The sequence below is a fragment of the Platalea leucorodia genome, assembly GCF_965183815.1.
Source record: "Platalea leucorodia genome assembly, chromosome: 9".
NCBI classification, from domain to species: domain Eukaryota; kingdom Metazoa; phylum Chordata; class Aves; order Pelecaniformes; family Threskiornithidae; genus Platalea; species Platalea leucorodia.
In genome coordinates this window covers 1862043-1877275 of record NC_138831.1, presented here as the reverse complement: position 1 = coordinate 1877275, position 15233 = coordinate 1862043, and the positions used below count along the sequence as shown (strand labels likewise).

General features: G+C 41.4%; 1 protein-coding gene across 1 annotated transcript; it reads left to right on the top strand.

Moving 5' to 3' along the window:
- Positions 1 to 178: 178 nt before the first annotated feature.
- Positions 179 to 12042, top strand: ARF4 (ARF GTPase 4). Its single transcript, XM_082321929.1, has 6 exons — positions 179 to 652; positions 7448 to 7528; positions 8037 to 8146; positions 9498 to 9569; positions 10091 to 10216; positions 11087 to 12042. Exons 1-6 carry the CDS (start codon positions 586 to 588, stop codon positions 11171 to 11173), a joined length of 543 nt encoding a protein of 180 aa, XP_082178055.1. The 5' UTR covers positions 179 to 585; the 3' UTR covers positions 11174 to 12042.
- The last annotated feature ends 3191 nt before the right edge of the window (positions 12043 to 15233 follow it).

Sequence of the window (15233 nt, the reverse complement as noted above, 5' to 3'; positions counted from 1 at the left end):
TGCGGGGCCGGCGGCGGGCGCCGGGCGGCTGGGCCTCGCCCGCAGCCTGAGGAGCCGCTCGGCGGACTACGTTTCCCGGCATGCCGCGCTCCGCCTCGCCCGGGGCGGCCGGGAGCTGGGGCGAGGCGGGAGGGAGGCCCGCAACTACATCCCCCGTCATGCGCCAGCAGCGGCGGGGCGGGCGGGCGAGGCGCGGAGCGGGCGCGGCGCTTGCTGGGAGCGGTGGTCCCCGCCGCCGTTGGGCGCTGGGGCCGTGCGGCGGAGGGTGGTTCCGCGGCCGGGGGATGTGGCGAGCGTGACGTGATTTTGTCCGCGTTGGAGCCGGGGCGGCCGTGGCGAGCGTGACGTGGCAGAGAACGAGCGAGCGAGGTTCCCCGGTCACAGAGCAGCCGCTGCCGCTGCCCTCGCTGCCGCCTGCGCCTCACACGTCGGCGCCGCCGGGCGGACCCGCGCTCGGCAGCCTGCCCCTCGCCCGCGGAGGGATCCGCCAGCGCAGACCGGCGCCGGGCCGCGCGCCCCGTCCTCCCTCCTCGCCGCGCTCCTCCCGCCGCCTGCGCCGCCGCCCAGCCCCGCGCCGGAGCCGCCATGGGCCTGACTATCTCCTCGCTCTTCTCGCGCCTCTTCGGCAAGAAGCAGATGCGCATCCTCATGGGTAAGGGGCGACAGCCGCACGCCGCCGCCCGGCCGCGGCCCCCCCCCCCCCCCCGAGCCCGGCCGCCGCAGCCGTTCCGCCCTAACCGGCCGCGGCCGCCGCCGGGCCCGCCCGCTCCCTCACGGACGCGTCCCGCGGGCGGTGGGGGAGGGGAGGCCGGCGGGAGGGGGTCGCGGGCTGGCGGCGGCGGGGGCCTTGCCCCGTCCCGGGGCGCGGGCGGCGGGACGCCTCTCCCTCCCCTTGCCTCAGGGCTTGCGGGGCCGTTGGAAAGCGGAGGAGCGGAGGGGAGAGCGGGAGCGGCGGGGGAGGGGGTGGGGATCGGGATATGTCTGCCCTTCCTTCTCCTCCGCCCCGTTCTCGTTTTCTTTCTTGTACCACCCCCCCCCCCCCCCCCCATCCCGCTGCCGGGGGTCGGGGGGGGCAGAGCCCCGCTTTCTGCGGGCTTTGCAGCGGGGCTCGCAGCGGGGCGTGCGGGGCTCCGGCCCCCTCCTTCCACCTGCGCTTCCGCTTGCGTCGGGCCGGAGCGAAACGTAGAACAAAGATCACATTGCAGGAGGCGAAGCCGGTGCCCGGCGGGCGGGGGGGGCGCCGAGGGCCGCGGGGGCCGCCCCTTCTCTCGGCCCTCGCCGAGGGGGGCTGCCCCTTCTCTCGGCCCTCGCCGAGGGGGGCTGCCCCTTCTGCCCCTCGCCGAGGGGGGAGCGGGGTTTGCGCCTCGTTGCCCCCCGCACCCCCGGCGCGGTCGTGCTCTCGGCCCGGAGGCCAGCAGCGCGGCTTCTCGAAGGGGATGTGACAAAGCCCGCTGTGTTTAACGCCAAGAGCTTAAGAAATTGCCATATAATGGCCGATTTTCGGTAACTAAGGTGTCTGTATCTCTGGCTCGTGAAAGGACGTTCCGGTATAGCATCTGAGCGCTTTGATTCTCCCGTACCTCGTGTACAAAACCATAAAACCCCGTGGGTTGCTCTTTCAGTGCTTACCTGGTTTTATTGTCTGCCCGTAATTATTTATTTGGAATTAGATTCTCGTTCTCTTGACGCGGACCGCGTAAGAGTTGAAGCCAGTGGCTCCTGAAGATTCTCGCTTTAAGATTGTGGTTCAAAAGGTCAAGGCAAGCGCATACTGCATTCGGTATTTCCTCCTCCGCGTCGACTCTTCCCTGCCTCCTTCCACCCACCCCCACCCCCCAAGCTTTATGTACAAACAGATTTTAACCCCCAAGTTTTTCTCAAATGCTATTCCCAAAGCGAATGGAACTTGACTCATAGCCATGGACGGAAGGAGCTTGTCCTAAGAAATTACATGAAGTGCTCATTTCGGCGTAGCCAGCAATGGGACTGAGTCCTAACCGTGAAACTTCTTGGCACGCTGCTCATCCTTAACGCTGCCTGTGTGTGCACAGCAGACACGATAATGCAGCTTTTTTTGAATTATAATTTTCCATACATTTTGTGATGACAGAGTCCTTTATGACATACACAGTAATTTTTATTGTATCTTTGCTGCTTGAAATTAGAGACTCTCATCCATTTCAAAATAACCTGAGTAATTTTTGTCTTCAAGACAACTTAGTACATCTGTTGGTTTCAAGGAAGTGATTTGACTGTCTCCTAGCAGCCAGACTCCTCATATGACTCTAAATGAATGAAATAAAATCTTTAAATGAGCTTGACTGTAGAATGAGATAGTGTCTATGGTATTTGAAGTTCTGTTCCATTCTGCAAAATAATGAAAAACAGGAAACCGATGCCATACAGATCAAAATAGCTTGCAAGGCTTTAGTTTCTTCATTGGTAGGTAATTAGTTCAAATTTAGGTTAGATCTGAGTTAGGGAGCTGAGCTTTCTAGCAGTCAGTTCAACTGCATTTTTTTTTTTTTAATAATTTTAAGGTGTGGATTATATTCAAGTACAGGACTGGATGAGAGCATGGGACTGCAGCATATTTGTTATGTAGTATAAGAGGGCAAAACTTTTGCTATGTTGTGATGAGAGTGTATCATAGGACCTAAATTGGATGTTTAGAAGCAGAATACGTTATATTGGAGATCACGTAATTTGTTTATACCTGTAATATGGAAAAGAAGCTCTTCATAGTATTCTATGTTATGTGTCAGCACGTTGAGGAGAGATGTCTGAATGAATACTGGGACTGAACTAAACTTTTCCTCAAGGTGATAATTTTCAATTTGTGATTCGAAAATGAGCTGGACAAAGCTAGGCATTTAAGTAGTATACCAGTGAAGTACCTTTATGGGGTAAGATGTTTATGGAGAAATATTTAGGGGAAAATATATGGATGAGTTGATAATGAACAGATGATTAATTCATAATTCAAACTTCCCTTTCACAGCTTTATTCTGTTTCTGCGGAATTCAAGATAAAGTAAAATTAGTTTAACTCTTAAGACATACTTTGTGTTACTGAGTTCTGCAGAATTTGAATATTTCTCATCAGGTACCATTACCAACAGCAAACATGACACACTATCTTTTATATTCTCAAACTACGTTTATGGTAAAAGGTGGACATTTAATGGTATGCTGTTACTGAGGTTTGGTTTGTTTGGTTTTTTTTTTTTTAAACTGCACTTGTATAATTAAGTATTTTTCAGAAATACTACGTTAACGTGATTCTGAAGAAACGAACGTAAAATAATTCCTGCGTCGTCTTTATAGACAGAAGTAACATGAGGGGAAAGAAAAGAAATAACTGTAGGATAGGATTGAATGACTTAAAATTAGACGAGCCAACTGGGGCGTTAGAGTGGAAAAACTGAGTCCTAACTCTACATGTAACTGTCTGTGAAACTCTTTGCTCATAGATTCTTGTGCTTAAAAAAGAAAAGTTAGTGATTCGTTGTGCACCTTTCAGTATCGTAATTTAGTGTTCTGCGTCTTGGTGTAGTTGTGCAAGTGTTAACTGAGATAATAGCTGCTCAGGAGCTTTGAATACAAAGGTAATTATTAAATACATTAGGAAAAAAATTGTCAGATTGTGTGTCACTGTACAGCGCAAAACCATTTGCCTTTTTTTTTTTTTTTTGAGCACTGTTGGTTTGCATGCTGTTGGGTTTTTTCGGGGGTGTGTGTTTTTGAGAAGCTGTGTTGAGAATGACCCCTTCATGTCCCCCAAAGACTTACCCAAGGGAAACAAAACCTGAAAGAGGAGTAGTACATAAAGGATAAATAAGACAAGTTTTGGGAGAGCTCGTATAAAGGTAAAAGAAAAGTGAAGGAATACAAACCTATAGTAAATTGGGATTCGTTAATTTTATTTTTTTAAGCTGGCTTTTGTTTGTAACATGAATGTCATGAATCAGTTAAATACAGTAGAAGGTTTTTTTTTTCTTTCTCTGATTATGGGAAATGTTCATGTTGGAAGCAGCAACACCCTGTATGCAATAGTAAACTTTGGCAATCTCAATCTGACAACCAAAATCTATTGGCCTTGATGTGGATTCCATTTAAAAAGTCAGTTCTCAATTTTTCTGCACCTATAGTTTATAAGAAGTTCTGGGCTATGATCACTGAGGCAGCTTGATGTTCAGCCACCGATGATCAAAGTAGAAAGTTGGTAAATGAGGAATGCGATGAGGTAAAAGATGGTAAATGAGGAATCCGCAAACTACAAGCTTGACTTCTAGAAACGCGACTGATAGACTGTGAATAAAACGCTCTTAAGAGGAGTAAAGGGCTTAGAGCCACAATGGTTTTAACAGCAGCTGAAAGCATTGCAGATGTGTGTTCTGCAGCTAGAGGAAGAGGATGTTTGACTGAGTTGAAAGATAAATGGTTGCAAGTGCAAGTCTGTGCTTCCCATTTGTGCTTCATTGTAATATTAGTGCTTTGTGGTACGACTGCTGACCATCACACCCTGCATTGAGGTTCTTACACCTTGGTCTTGTCAATGGTCAGTCAGGCAGTGGAATCAGAGTGAAAATGTAGAATTGGAAATATACTTTACATTATTTGGAGATTAAAGACTTGGGCTTTAATCTTGATGATTAAATCAACTTAAAATTTGACATGGAAGTAGCTCATAGATTTACATTTAGCGTTCCAGTGCAAATGTAAACGTGTTTATTCTTGGGCTACTAAAAGCAATAGTTACGCTTCCTGGCAGCTCAAAATATTAAACGTGATTTGGTGCTCTGAAACTTGTTCTAAAAAGGGTGGTAAATGGCAAGTTGGAGTAAGATGTATGAATGGAGGCTATGCTCTTGATGACTATTGCTTGTTTAGACTTCATAACATTTGCAGTTTGGTGAAAAGAGGCAGTTTTTGCAAATAGGGTCGTGGTGATTTGCAGAAGTTGCCTTCCCTCGATTAAAAGCTGCTGTCTCGAGCGTGGAGTAAGAAGAAGAAAACATGAATCCATAACTCAGCCTGCCTCAGTGCAAAGTCTAACAGTTTAATTAGAACTGTGGATAATAGCGGATTTAAGCAAAGTCTCTGGGCTTTGCGCTCGAATAGCTCACGTAGCCTCCTGCCAACGCCATTGAGGTGGTGCTGGGTCCTGGCACAAGAGCAGAGCGCATAACTACGGCAATAATTTCTTAAATTTAGCAAATAGTTTAAAATTCTTGGCTAGTTTCTAATTTCTTAACTCTGAGTCATATCTTCAAATGGTTTTCGATACCCTGTGTATATCCTTTGAAATGAGATGAGCGTTTTTCCCCTTTGTCTTTATCTGTATCTTTAGTATAACCCCTAAATACACTAAAACCATTTGTGTAAATAATGCCATCTTTCCTTCGTTGCTAATTTTAACAGATCTTGTCAGTGTTTGTTCTACTGATAAGTGTTTGAGGTTTTTTTGGGGGGGGGGTAGGAGAAGCATTTGTGAGTATGTGTAGCTTTAATTGGTGGTTCACTAAACGATCTTAATGTTCATTTACTGGAAAACTATGCATTATGTTTTCGTGCAAAGATCTAGGCATCCTATAAATGCTCACTTGAAGCTGAGCCGAGTGAGAAGTGTTGGGCTTCAGGCATTGTGCTATTAAAAACATTGGTTTTGAGCATAGATGGAGCATTTGCGGGTTTCAGAGTTCTCTTGAGGGCTTTTCTAAGGCTACCTGACACTTTACTGGTGTAGCGAAAATGCTAACATTTACAAGTTTCGTGACTTGCAAGCTCTTGTGAAACTTCTGCTGTACTATGTCTTTTTTTGGTTCATGCTAAGAGACCAACACTTAGCTAATAGCAAACTTAAAACTGTTAAATTTAAATTTGAGCGTTTGGGGAGTTTATTACCCCTCAAGGAGCTTTGGTTTTGATGGTAGATTCCCCCTCTCCCTTCTTGCATTGCATTAACAATTAGAACGACTTTTTTTTAACAACACACAGTGACAATACCAAAGAATCTGCATTGGCATGTATAATCCTGTTCACAGTATCAGAATATAGGACAATTATAGATAGGTTTTTTAATTAGTTTGCTGTAACAGCAGTTTGTGTCTTGAGAAGGAGGAGGCTTTTTAAGAGTTTGGTTTCATTCTGAGTAAGTAGCTAATCTCGAATTCCATTTTATTGCAACACTAAGGAAACAGTTGTATTATTAATAGTCAAGTCATCAAACCACTTAAAGCTTAATATATCGCACTCACCAAGTAGGAAATTAACTCAGAACACTTAAGAATGTTATCAGACAAAGGTAACATTTGGTTTCTTGTGCAAGTATTATTTAAGTAAGTCTTTGATGGGGGTTTTATTTTTGTTTGGGCAAAATGGTATTGACTATTTTAAGTTTCACAAATAGACCTTTTATTCAAACCATTGCTGTGGAAAGTGCTTAGTACCTACTGTTTATTTAGGTGCTTATGTGCTAGACATTGGATTCTAACGTAAAGAGGAGTATTTTGAGTTGCTCCTATGTGTTCTGAAGTGCCTAACAATAAGCAGTTGCACAAACAGTTTTAGAAAACTACAGTCTATGCCTGCAGTGTTGATGCCTCTCAAAAAGTGTCTTTGAGGCTCCAGTTTATTTTTTTTTTTTAAGGATCACATATTTACCACATAGCTTACATGGAAAAACAGCAAGCTTAAGTTTTGTTGTAGAAACAGAAGAGCAAATTTTAGTGCAGAAGGCCTTCTATAAAGATCAAAAGTGGAGACCCCTAACGAAAGCATCCTAGCGGATCTCAGTGAATAGAAGTGATGTCCTGAAGAAGAGTTAGAGCCCTTAGGGTGTATGTGGAGGGATGGCAGGAGTTTCCTAATGTATGTGTTTTTGTAAATGCAGAAGAAATGTGTTAGCAAAGGGACAAGGGACTGGAATGAGGGAGACTGAAGTGTCTTCCATGATTAGTGCCAGCTCCTGTTGGTTCAGGTGCGTGTGAAAGTGGCCTTGGCTGAAGGCTGAGTAAGTGAGACCTTCCCCAGCTTCAGTGTGAAGTAGCAAACGTGATCAGTTAGAGACTATGTGCTGCCTGTAAATTGTTGCTAGGCATTTAAAAGCATCCTGACTTACACAGAAGAAACTTTCAAAGTGAATGATAAAATGTAATTAATTAACACAAATACTAAGGAAGATGACTAGAAACTTGTGAGCCTGTAGGTGGTGGATGAAAATGTGTTATTGACCTTGTTTTCTTCATTGCTTCTTTTCTCTGTCAGTGCTGGGTAGAAGAGATGGGGAGAAACATACAGCAGTATATCAACAATGACTTCAGAGCGTTTAAAAAGTTGTTTCTTAGAAAAACCCCCTGAATAGTCTGCATGTAAAATGGCATGTTTTTAAATTAGCAGGTTGTAGTTCATATTGTGAACTAAATCAAATTTTCTGTTTATTCTAGTTGGTTTGGATGCTGCTGGTAAGACAACTATTCTTTATAAACTGAAGCTAGGAGAAATTGTCACCACAATTCCCACCATTGGTAAGATAATCAATTCTCATGTCTTTATTCTTGTTACTCTAAATTTGTGTTGTAGAGACGGGCTTCTGAAGAGTGTAGGGATTTGCGATCTTTGCTGTCAGTGTAAGAATCAATACAAACATGGGCTTTCTGGTACTGCCATGACATAACTGTGCCAGACCAAAGATACATCCTGACCAGCATCCTGTGTCTGACAGTGGCCAGCAGCAGATGCTCACGGGTATAGGAACCAATTAAGTAGCAGTACTTCCCCCAAACACCAGGAACCTCTAGCAGTCTGTGGCTGAAAGACTTGTTGAACCAAAGGTGGTATACTTGGATTTTATTGGTTTCCTGCCCCCTTTCCCCCCAAGTCAATTTTCTTCTTGATCTAGCAATTCAATTCTGATAAGCCATTGTATATATATTTGGGAGAAATATAACTTAGGAAGTAACTATCTTTAACATGATTAGAATTACATTTTAACACTAGCATTAACTATTTCTAACTATTTGACTCTTATTTTAGGTTTTAATGTGGAAACGGTAGAATATAAAAACATCTGTTTCACAGTTTGGGATGTTGGTGGTCAAGATAAAATTAGACCTCTCTGGAGGCATTATTTCCAAAACACACAGGTAAGAGTTGAGATGGCGATCATCAGAGACCTGTTTTGTGAAGTCTCATTATGTGTGGAAGGTTGTTTTCTATCCCTTCCTTTCTGAAAGGCTCCTCACTACTTCCTGCAAGTTGAGGGATACCCAGATTTTATTCTAGTTGAAGCTCTTTGTTACCCTGAAGGCTTCAAGTCTAGTCGTGAGTGTAGCCTGGCAAGGATGAAGTCCTTCAGCATCTACCGGTGTTCTGTAATATGCCAGAGCAGCTGGTTTGTTTGTGAGGAGCTCTTCAATTTTGCTGTATCCATGTTTTGATCTGTTTGAACTGGCGTTGGCTTATACAGAAGATGTGTTATCGTCTAATCACCCTTCACATATTCTGTTTTTCTAATCAGCCTCAAAATATACAGCTTTTACTGTGCTATATCACTGTATTTAGTATGCTGCGTATCTAAAAATGTCGTAAAAGATCTTGTTACCGATTGATTAGAAAGGGTCCGCTTCATATTGATGTGACTGCTGTCATTTTTGGTGACATAAATGTGATTCTTTCCTTAGGTTCACAAGTAGTAAGGTAAGTTGCTTATTAGTATCAGGAAACTTTGGGAGTGGTGGTTTTTTTTGCTGTGTTGAATATAGAATTGTTTCCAAGAAACTTCTGTGCAGCATAATGGATGTGATTGGTGCAGAAAAATGGAGAAGTGTGGATTGACGAAAAGGAGTTAGCAAAGTACTGTTGTGAACAGAGTAATACTTAATTTCAGTTCCTTATTCAACGCTGTTACTAAATATTTTTAAAAGATGCTCTGTTTTCTTAAAGGGTATGATAAAATGTAAAGTTTTCAGACTGAAATTTAAGAGTAAATGGTGTGTTTGTAAGGAGGACACTTGAATAACAGAGATGCCATTAGAAACACTGTTTGGTACAAACTTTCTTTAAACAAATTCAGGCCTTAATTTAAGGTTGTGGGTTTTTTCAGTGAAACATGAGATGGTGAACCACTTGTGATTCTCTTGCTGCATTTAAGGTGATAACAATGAGTGAAAAAGGAGGAGGGAGAGTTAGCTTCTGAAATTTTGCTGGTGTCCTTTTTTTTTTTTTTTTTTCCTTTCAAGCTAATGAATCCCACACTAATTATAAATTGACATTTGTGTTATTTAACTTTTTTGATTTAGGAGGCCTAGCTTTATTTTGCAGCTGAAACTTAGGTACTTGTACAGACAGACATCTTGCGTTGCTTAAACAGAAATTTCTGTCAAATTTGGTTACCTAAGAGAGGGGACAGTCACAATATTCAATAAGAGTTTTTTGGTTTTTAAGATAGTACTGCATGCTTACATTGGTTTTTCAAAACTGCTTAACTTCTTACAGGGCCTCATTTTTGTGGTAGACAGCAATGACAGAGAGAGAATCCAGGAAGCAGCAGAAGAGCTGCAGAAAATGGTAAATATCGATACCTTCTGAAATACAATTGTTACACTTCGTCATATTTTTGGATGTGCATCAGCTTCCCTAAGAGATTTAGGATTTTAAAATTTTAGGGAGTTTGTACAGTGCATATTGTATGCACCTGGTAATTCTGGGTCGCAGAGTGCACTGAGCTGTAACTACAACTCTGTAGAGAGTTTTAGCTCAAGAACTACTAATGCGTCAGAACCTTTCTTTCCTTCATAAAACCTTAAGAGAAACACAGCAGATAAAGAAGGAATTTTGGAAAAACAAATTGGTGCTAAGAATTTCAGCAGCAAGGTGCTAGTAGATTTAAACTGCCTATTGAAAGAATATTTCCTTACTTGTAGGAGTTGTTTTGTTGGGTACTAGTTAAATTTCACCCGGTACTTACTAGTGACTTCAGGAGCAAGAATGAAAAAGTTTATAACCCTTAAGTCAGTATTTAGGTTTCTTAAGCACTTATGAAGTACTTAACTGAGCTAATTTAATAACGTGACCATTTTTTCTTTTAGCTTCAGGAGGATGAGCTGCGAGATGCAGTGCTGCTTCTGTTTGCGAACAAACAAGATCTGCCAAATGCCATGGCAATCAGTGAAATGACAGATAAACTAGGTCTTCAGTCTCTGCGTAACAGAACTGTAAGTGCTAAACTTCCTGGTTGCTGAACTCTTATCTTCCTTTATTATATATCATAAATGTAATCTCCCTTTAAAGGAAAGGGAAGTTTTCACCTCTTTCTGTAGAAGGATGCACATACCTGCTATTAGACTCTGTAGTGTGTAGTTTAAGGTCCTTGCTCAAAATAAACGATTTGGAAGTATAATCCAATGTGTACAGCTGTTGCAGTGTTTCATCTCTCACCTTCTCCTGGAAAAATAGAAACGTTCCAGGCTGTCACTGAAATACAGCTGTCAAACGTGTTTGACAAAGCATGTGGTGGGCTTTCTTGTTTTCCCAATGCTTGTTATTCTGGGGGAGAAAACGCATTATGCGTTCTCCCCACTACAAAGATGGGAGGAAATTAAGTAGCTCCTGAATTGTTAGACTCCGTCTGCACAAGCCTTTGAGACATAGGGTTGCTTCACATAAACCATTTATTGTTCTATAATACTCGCTTAATGTCTGTATGTTGACACACTAAGATCATATCCATAGAAGATGTTTTAGAGGTCTGTTAATTTAGGTAATTCCATGTCTGTTTCCTGAAGAGCAGTCTTTCAAAAACAAGAAGCTAGTTTTCAGCATGTAAACCAAATGCAAGTTCTGTGTTTGTTTCTTGATGCACTAAACGGTGTTCTAGCATTTGGTAGTCCAGCGTTGAGTTTTTGGGTAGTGTCTGAACCCCATCTACTGTATATAGACTTTTCAAAACTTATAAAAGTACCATCAGTTCAATATTGACTCTACTTACGGCACAAAACAGTGTTTAAAGAACACTATTTGAGTGTGTATCTGAGTGTCACATGCTGGTTTTAAATTTCATTTTTCTTTCTGTTCTGCATTAACAGTGGTATGTCCAGGCTACCTGTGCTACACAAGGAACTGGTCTGTATGAGGGACTTGACTGGCTGTCAAATGAACTCTCAAAACGCTAACTCAAACTGGATGACTCTTTCACCAGGGACATGTTTGATATAAGTGGTCTAGGCTTGTTACAACAAAATTAGTTTGCATCTTGGTTATTACCGTATCTGGAACTGATATTTGGGCAGGATATTACAGCGTTTCAACTTATTTTGTTGCCAATTATTGTTTACCGAGCTACATGTTGCAAAGGTAGCAATATGCTTGGGTAAAAATCTCCTTAACTTGGAAAAAGTGTATTTTCTGATTTTATTCCCCTTGTTAGCCTAAATGCCTGAATATAGTTATTGTGACATCTTTAAGATCTGTTTTGAATACTCTTTCAAGCCCCAATAAATTAATGTTTTAAATTTTTTTTTTCTCCCTGCTACTTTTAGTTTACTGATGCCCTGTTTCATTCCTCAGACAGTCTGCTGATTTAAAAATGTAGCATTCCGTATGTATTTATTTCTCTCCCTTGCCAAAAAGAATTCCTAATACTGCTTGTTCCAGCCAAGGAAATGCTCTAAAACACTATAGAAATCTACTGCACTGAGGAACATTTTATTAATCCTTGGGTTCTGTCAGCCCAACTTGCCTTTGTGTGAATTGGATTTGATGGGTAGAATAGTTCTGTGCTGGTTGCGAAGAGCTCATGTTGAGGTTGTTTTTAATATTCAGCAGATTGTCTTCCTTTATATTGTATCTTTTTTTTATGTTGCATGTTGCTTTTTGGTATCAGCCTGACTATTTTTGCCCAGTGTATAATAGTTCTGCTGAAGTTTTACTGTTTGTTGGTGAACATATCTTCATAAAGAAATTTTGGAAAATTCATCAAACTCAATGGATTAGTTTCTTCATAACCCACTTGGAATTATTCCTAATAAAATGATAAAATGTATAGTTCTGTGTATGCTCTTCTTGATTCCTGAAGTAGTTGAACTGCAAGTTATCACTTACTCTTGTTCCATATACTGAGCTTTCCTGCAGCTTGAATGTGAACATCAGTCTCAGATTTTTCACTTGTTTGGAGCTATGTAGAGCGGGACCCGGAAGGTGAGCAACAAAGTTGTATACAGTGCAGTAGAGTAGCTGTCATCGGGACTTATATAATTCTGTAAGTGTCTTTTGAAGTTGTAAATCTAAAATTCCTTTGAAGATGTCCAGATATGAAAATACTAACAGTTACAAAAATTGTAATAAAACCAATACGAACTGCCTGAAAAGCATGCATGTCTGTTTCATAGTTGTATCGACATTTAAAAACCAACATTGGTTCTAGCAGGAGAATCGCAGACTCTGGTGGCTAGCTGGGAAGCTAACTTGAACACTTGTACAGGGGTTTAGTCAATATTATATTGGTGGTAGTCACCCCCAAAAATGAGCTCTATGCAACCACTACTGTCTGCTTTCGTGTTTCTGCCCCCTTACGCCTCTGTAGTTCAAAAGACTTAAATGAACATGTTTTTTGAGGCTGCTACTAATGGGTATTTTAAAATCTATTTTTCTATTACCTGTCTGCTGATGGGATGCAAATATGGCTCAATCCTCCACCTGAAATATTCTATTGTATTGGTTGTATGTCTTTAGGAACCCAAAGCATGATTTCATTGCAGTTTTAGGTTAAGTTCCTCTCTCATTTTTACCGCAGGTCTTGTTATCCGTGCTACAAGAAATCCCAGTGACAAGGTCTGGTCAACTGAAGCCAGTTTAGGTTAAGAGCACCTTCCAAGGCAGCTTCTGCTGTAACTGAGGTTTAAGTTTCAGGAAGCACTGTTACTGTGAACACAACTAACCAGAGAAAATTCCAGAGCTTTTGAATACGGTCATTAACTGTCTTCAGTATGGAACAGAAACCCAGGAGACAATGTAAGGCGAGTAGGGTTTTGCTTGCACCTTTATTGAATTGCTGATTACGTATTAGCCAAAGTTGATGTATCCATGCATTGGATCAGTAGGTGTTAATATGCATATTTCTGGGAATGCAGTTTCTTGAAATAAACCTTAAAAGGAACACATCGTTCAGAAGAGGTGGCTTGTCCCTAATAAGGGTTGTACTGGTAATCCCAGTAGGTTAAAATGAAGGAATGCTTGTGACAAATTAAATGTTATCTCCTCTTCCAAGAAGCTAGAGGTAGACTTAAGCAAGCAGATACTTAAAAACAAATGAGGCCTATTATCTGGAAGGAAACATGCTGTTTGTAAACAGAGATTAAGATTTCATTGTTTTAATTCTTTCAAGTGCTTTTAAGTAATTAATCAGGTTTAGGTGAGCTCTGTTTAGCCACTGCACTTTTGAGTTACAGCATGTGTATAGAAGATTGTATTTCAAAGAGTCACCATGCTTGGCTTTGTGTACCAGTAGGTTGTAGTTCTGCTATAAAATAAGTAATTTCACAAAATAGAAGTCAGAAAGTAGTAAAGATCTTGAGCCTCATTTAAGAGCGATGGGATCTGCACTGGGGGTTAAGACTACAGCCTACACTGAGGTGTAGTAAGACAAAGTCAATGCAATTTTTGGGTGTAACTGAGTAGTCACTGTAGTGTTAATCGGAGCATAAAAGGAACTGAAGCAAGTACTTCAGTCTTCTTGTAAATAAGATCACACTTGACCTCTGTTACTAAAATGATATTTGCCTCTTAATACCTTGTAAGGTTGTAATCTTGGAAGCAAGGTCTCTGTTACACAGTTTATTCGTAGTAATATTAACCTGTGGAAGCGACAAGGCGCTTGATGGGCTGTGGAATAATGTCACAATTGGCAGAAGTAAATGAACTTTCCCTCAGGTGGTTATATTCTCGTCAACTGTTCCCAATTCTCTAAACATTTTCAAGGTACGCTCCAGATTACGTGTTCCTGATTCTAAGCAGCAGTCCCTGGGTTGGTGCATGTGCTTAGAAAGTCTGTCATGCATATTTTCACAGACTGCTGCTCTGAGCCGAAATCTTGGTGGCTTTATTTTTTTTTTCCTTTGGAGTTAGTGCTGCTTTTGTAGCTAGTGCTTGTCTGTTAGTACAAGAACAAACTTAGTCCTGATGAGTTTTGGGTTTTTTTTATGATGTCTTCATTCTTTTAGTACCAGGATCACATGTAGTGTTGAAATCCATATCGTATTCCATTAATATGGCTACCTGTCAGTAAATTCATTAGCTGTGGCAGTGACGCTTTCTTAAACTGACCAAAGCAATAATTTGTATGCTAGTTTTCTTACCCGAACACAGTACAACTCTGCTACTGTAAAGGCATTGAATGTCATTTAAGACATTGTGGATAGGTAAAATTACTTTTTTGTTTGTTTGTTTTGATGTTCTTTAAAATTGTTATTTTCTGGCTAAAGCAATTACAACAGTGACCTGTAGATGTTGTATATCAGTAACAACTTAGAATACAGCCCTGCTCTCTAGAGGCAGGTGGAATTCCCATGAAGATCCAATTCTGTCATGTCTGTTAAGAGTTGAGATATACGAACTTTGTCATTTCCCTATCAGAAGTCAAATACCTGAACTGAGCTGTTGTCCCAGAAGTTTAGAATCTTGGAGAGGCACAAGACTGCTAAAAATTTGTTCCTCATTCTACTGTAATGACAGGAAATCCTGAGTTCCAGTAGCTGAAGTTTTTCATTGTGTAGCATCTAGTCCTATACTCAAACAATGGGTAAGTTCTACTGCACTGGGGAGTCAGTCTAGTCATATTTGTATACAAGAGTTTTTATTTCAGTGTATCAGATGGCCAGCTTAACTACAGAGAGCAAAACACTGAAGAATGAGTGGTTTTTCTTTTGTTTGGCCATGCTGACACAATTTATTCCTTGTATTTTCAGTACATGCATGATTGGCTTTTCATTTTTTCCCAACATTTGGAGAATAGTTTTGCATGAATATTCAGATCTACATACAGACCACTGCAAAAGGCTTGTTTTTTGTTTTTCTGGCATATAACTAACCCGATCACTCAATCCTACAGCATAAATATAGAGGATATTTGTTTTGGTTTGGGTTTTTTTTTGTTTGTTTGTTTGTTTTTTAAAAAAAAAGGCTTCATGAACAACATAATCTAGAATTTGTTCTGCAGCTGTTTTGTAGATAATATGC